General features: G+C 36.3%; 1 protein-coding gene across 1 annotated transcript in view; it reads left to right on the top strand.

Moving 5' to 3' along the window:
* Nucleotides 1-6,000, top strand: part of ITPR2 (inositol 1,4,5-trisphosphate receptor type 2) — a 516,873-nt gene that overhangs the window by 424,151 nt on the left and 86,722 nt on the right. Inside the window, 1 exon segment of the mRNA XM_017864487.1 lies at nt 2,356-2,531. Coding sequence (XP_017719976.1) covers nt 2,356-2,531 — 176 coding nt within the window.

The following is a 6,000-nucleotide window of genomic DNA, read 5'->3' as shown; positions in this document are numbered from 1 at the left end:
TTTTTTGAGACGGAGTCTCACTTTGTCGCCCAGGCTGGAGTGCAGTGGCTCTATCACAGCTCACTGCAAGCTCCGCCTCCCGGGTTCAGGCCCTTCTCCTGCCTCAGCCTTCCGAGTAGCTGGGACTACAGGCGCCCGCCACCGCGCCTGGCTAGTTTTTTGTATTTTTTGGTAGAGACGGGGTTTCACCGTGTTAGCCAGGATGGTCTCCATCTCCTGACCTCGTGATCCGCCCGTCTCGGCCTCCCAAAGTGCTGGGATTACAGGCTTGAGCCACCGCGCCTGGCCCGTCAATAGCTGTTTTAAATAACTTTTGAGTTTATTCATTCAAATATATATTTAGTGTGAACCTATGTGCTAGCTACTATACTAGACATTCTTTGAGTTCTTTTCACAAAGGGATCAAACACCCAATTTTAAGTGTATGACTATAATTTCTGTTTGATCAAGGGGAAATCTCAGCAAACCAGATATTGTCTCGGAAAGAATAGTGAAGAGGTAGATAGTTTATCAGGAATTAGTGACAATGCATAATGTGACTATCTATGCCAAATTATTCTAGAATAAGAATGTCACCAAGACATTGCTCATGAATTATGCTGAAAAGTCAGATGTAAATGTGCCTTGAAGATGTTGTCAGTTCTAGTGAACTTAAAACCTAAGGTGTGTGACTTGGGGAGTTGATAACTGGAGACTTAGTTATTTATTCAAAACAAACTCACAGAATATATTTTTGTTTGTTTACTCAATCAACAAATTTTTATTTGTTGCTGTGTAACAGGCATGGTGATAGGCCTAGAGATGGCCCTTATCCTTTTAGAGTTTACATTCTGATGGAGTCTCAAGTCCCAGTAAGGAAGAGAGAAAGTTGAAGGCATTATTTACTCTATGGCTGTTTGAGGTCTGTGAGGTCAAGGCAGTTGGTGGTCAGTCTGTATTTTGGTAGATGTGGAGTGCTTACAAGCCAACATCATCGTAAATGCGAGTAGGGTACCTGTATGTTAGCATTGCCAGAGGACAGGAATTGAAGGTAACTTTCAGAGCAGTTTACCCTTTTTCTTTCCCCATCTCCAAATTAATCTTATGAGATTATAAATTTGGTGAGGGGGGGATATCACATCTCTCTTTCCAACCTCCTTTCATCATTATGTGCTTTCAGAGACAGCATAAGAACAAACCTTGCAAAAGTAAACATGTCTAAATGAATCCTGTTCATTATCTGATTTTTTGTTTGTCTTTTAACAGCTGGCAGGATCTTCCTGCCTATTTCTGAGATGTTAGCACACAGTGTCAACCAAGAGTTTTATACAGAATTCATTAAAGGAGTCAGATAATCCCAGAGTTTGACAGTACAAAAGCTATGCACACCAAGCCCTTGAGGTGTTTTGCGTGCAGTAGCAAATTTTATAAATAAAGATAAGAGGTGTGGCCAAAAGAATAAGACTGTTATTGAATATTTACCAGAGGATGTAGTGGAAAATCTCCATTTTGTTGTTTCCTTTCTATGTCAGCCTATAGACATGCATTTGAGGCCCCAGAGCAGATCCAATCAGCCCAAGAATGTTGCCTCTTAATTTACTTCTGCAAATGCAGCACCACGTGACCTTCAGGAAAGGATTCCTTGAATGCACATGTCAGTGCAAATGTCAATGAATTGTACTATTTATTAAAGAAAGAATATTTTTGAGCCTCTCTTTTGGGGAGTTTCTAAGAAATCTTATGTGTAACGGAGTCTGTTTTTTAAGACATTTGGAATGTGAATTTTCTGATGATTAAATAGCTAACCATTTTATTTAGAAGTTGAATTGGCCTTCAAATACACACACTCTTGCACATATTCATACACATATCTATGCATGTGTGTTTAGCAGTTAAAGCGTGTGTCTATTTTGTAAAGGTTATTCTACTAGATTCTTCAGAGGAATCTGGAATATGGAAACTTGATACTAATAGGACAAGACAAGGTATGAATTCAATTTTTTAATGATTTAGCTATATACCTAATGGTCATTAATCATAAATTTTGAATTAAGGTTCCTGAGAGAGATGTCTATCAAAAGTATTTAGCGAATCATCCTCATATGAGAGAAAGGTGAACAATTGTCTGACTTAATAAAAGGAACATTAGTGAGTATTTAAGTAGCTTGAAAGTAATCACAGATTTTCTGGAAATGTAATAATGAGTAACGTGTTCGAAGACATTTCTTTGAAATATGAAGAATGTACATGGGGTCATTTTGAAATTTGGTGGATTATGGCTTTGACTTAATGATAGCATATAAAGTAGAGCAGCAAATATTTTCGCATTTTTTAGTTTTATTCTTAATAACAATACATTTCTTCCACATTTTACAGGTACACTTTCTCCATTGTTCTCGGTTCTTCTTTGGATAGCAGTTGCGATCTGCACATCTATGCTGTTTTTCTTCTCCAAGCCTGTGGGTATTCGGCCGTTTCTTGTATCAATAATGCTCAGATCAATATACACAATAGGTCTTGGGCCTACCTTAATACTTCTTGGTGCAGCTAATGTAAGTACTTTACTTAGCTTTGTACTATTACAGAATTAGTTTAAAAATGTATGAAATATAAAAATATAACTATATGCTTTTCATTCAGGTGTGCATAGTGAATTCTAATTTATTATAAATCTAAATTAACCAGAGCATGATTTGTACATTTTTTTATTTAATTTAGAGTGAAAGAAAAAATGATAGGTAAAGGATTGCTATATTTAAGAAAGTAACATTTGGGGAATGACCCAGTTCTGCCATCAATTTAATCCAGTCCAATTTTAATGCATTCTGCATCCTGTACCCACAGCTATTGACAAAAATGACTGAGCCATTGTTAATATTCCAAAGTGACATCGTAAATCATCCAAAAAAGATTAAATTATGTTCAATAGAATTTTGAAAGTGAGCACCTTTCATCAAATGACCTAAGAAAAAGGATTTCTATATGAGAAAGTATTAAATTGGGTTCTTTTTATGTGAACAAATTTTATAAACTGATGAAAGTCATAGATATGATGAATTTTTTTACCAAATTTTGAAATATTAGAATAAGGAAGCACATTTTAAAGCTTGAGTTAGGTGAGTTTTGAATAAGTAAACCAGAGTAGTAGTATTTCAAAAAACAAGTGATACATTTATAGAAATAATTTTACCCGAGAAATACAATTTTGAAGGGACTAGCCAACGTTATGCATGGCACAGCCATCAAGGGATATTAAAAGGTAAAACCATCAGGCTGATGAAATAACAAATGGCCAGGTAAGAAAATAAGTATTGCTAATCTATGTGTTGAATATCTAGGCAGTCTTGAGCTTTTCCTGGGTTTCCAATGTAATGTCCTATATTCTGGTATCTGTAATTAGGACTAATCTCCCCTACTACATTTTACTATATTTAAGGATTAATAATTCAATATCAAGAACATTATAGGTGCTCAGTAAATGTTTCCTAAATAAATAAATTAATGAGTGAGTGAATGAATGAGTGAACAATTATCTTTGTATTCTTATATATTTACAGTGACTTGTACATAAAATATATAGCAAATATTTATTTAGTAATAAATATTTCACATTTAGTAAAGATTTAATAACTATTTAATATTTAGCAAATATTTAATTAATAAAATATATTTTTTATATTTATTTATTAAAATGAATTAATAAAACAGTCAACCAAACTTTCAAGAATTATAAAGCTGAGCTAATATGGCCAATTCTATGTTTCTGTGTTTCTGACCTCTATTTTATTACAATTCTTCAAAAATTAGACATGATGTATTTGGCAGCTCCCAATTAGCTACAACATTCAGGCAACCAAATTGCCAATTATCCTCAGTCATTGTCAATGAAGGGAAGTGTACTATACCTACAAAGAAGTCTATCAGTAAATAATTTTGTAAAATTCCAAATATATTATTCTGTAAGTTCCTTGAGGGGAGAAGTTGTTACATTTATAAATTTAATCCTACCCGCCTTACTCCTTCCCAGCTCCATGTTTCTCTGCTTTAACAGCTGGCATTGAAACATTCAGAAAGTGTTTACATGAACTGAACATGTACTTTCAATGCCTTGGAAATAAGCTAATTTTACATATTACGAAACAAGCAAATTAGAGAATTTTCATGAATTTGTCTAAATTTTTCTAAGCTTATGTGTTTGACTTTTTTTTCTTTAAAAACATGCATTGCATATTGAACTACGTTATTTGAAGAAGCAAATAATATTTGTAAACTGGTAACTGGCCCTCAAGAAGACATAAATCCAAGTGAAAAAAAAATCTGAGTCTGACAAAGTGAAATAATAGCTAGAGTTGGGCCAAAAATAATAATCATTTACTGGGCCTCTGTTATATAATAGACACTAAAAATACCAAGACGATAAAGGAAATGGTTCTTGCCATCCAGAAGCTGATGTGTCATACTCACCGATTTGCATTTCCTTTGTTTTTGGACCAAGAATATATAAAGAGATAAGGAATAACATCCTAATGTCTATTAGGGGAAACCAAAGACATTTGGTATATTTTTCCCCCTCATGGGAGAGGATAAGAAGATAGCTTTTGCCAGGTTTGGTGAAAATAATTGCAAATGACTCTTCATAGAAGAGGCAAGTTTTATATTGCACTTTATTTATGAGAAAGAATATACATGTAGATATGCCACATCTCTCCCTTATTAACTGTAGAAATCTGGGGACTCTAATGGCCTTCATAGTATGGAACATCTGTTTGCACAATCAAATGATACATTATGGTCTACCAGCTCAGAGCATTTTTTTTTTTCTTTTTTAGACAGAGTCTCGCTCTGTCACCCAGGCTGGAGTGCAGTGGCATGATCTCGGCTCACTGCAACCTCCACCTCCCAGTTCAAACAATTTTCCTGCCTCAGCCTCCTGAGTAGCTGGGACTACAGGTGCATGCCACCATGCCTGGCTACTTTTTTGTATTTTTAGTGGAGACAAGGTTTCACCGTGTTAGCCAGGATGGTCTCGATCTTCTGACCTCATGATCCACCCGCCTTGGCCTCCCAAAGTGCTGGGATTACATGCATGAGCCACTGTGCCTGGCTGCTCAGAGTATTTTGACCAAAAAAAAAAAAAATCAACTTTAATTTGGGACAAACACATTCAGTGGAATAATTGTCATTTTATATTGTAGATATAGATAGAAAAAATTTTATCTATAATTTTAATATTAAGTGGATTAATAAAAATGTTTTAGGTTGGGTGCTATTGCTCATGCCTGTAATCCCAATACTTTGGGAGGCTGAGGCAGGAGGATTGCTTGAGGACAGGAGTTCGAGACCAGTGTGGTCAACATAGTGAGACCTCATCTCTACAAAAAATAAAATAAAAATGTTTTAGCGAATATCATCTACCTTCATTTTTAACACAACAAGTTCACTGCTGGGCACAGTGGCTGATGCCTGTCATCCCAGCACTTGGAGAGGCTGAGGTGGGCGGATCACCCAAGGTCACGAGTTTGTGACCAACCTGGCCAACATCGTGAAACCCTGTCTCTACTAAAAATATAAAAATTAGTATGGTGTGGTGGTGCGTACCTGTAGTCCCAGCTACTTGGGAGGCTGAGGCCAGAGAATCACTTGAACCTGGGAGGTAGAGGTTGCACTGAGCTGACATCAGGCCACTGCACTACAGCCTGGGTGACAAAATGGGATTCTGTTTCAAAAACAAAACAAAGCGAAACAAAAATTAGCTGGTCATGATGGCTTGTGCCTGTGATACCAGCTGCTCAGGAGGCTGAGGCAGGAGAATCACTTGAACCCAGGAGGCGGAGGTTGCAGTGAGCCGAGATCATGCCATTGCACTCCAGCCTGGGGAACAGAGCAAGACTCCGTCTCAAAAAGGAGAAAACAAAAACCAAAAAACAAGTTCACTACAAAGCTATCTATGGTTTATTATTACCCAGGAGGTAGGAAATAAATACATGAAAACATCAATTAGTCATATTTTGTACCTTAAGT

This window comes from Rhinopithecus bieti, unplaced genomic scaffold, assembly GCF_001698545.2.
Source record: "Rhinopithecus bieti isolate Rb0 unplaced genomic scaffold, ASM169854v2 scaffold_72161, whole genome shotgun sequence".
Classification (NCBI taxonomy): Eukaryota; Metazoa; Chordata; class Mammalia; order Primates; family Cercopithecidae; genus Rhinopithecus; species Rhinopithecus bieti.
This window is presented reverse-complemented; position numbering and strand designations above follow the sequence as displayed.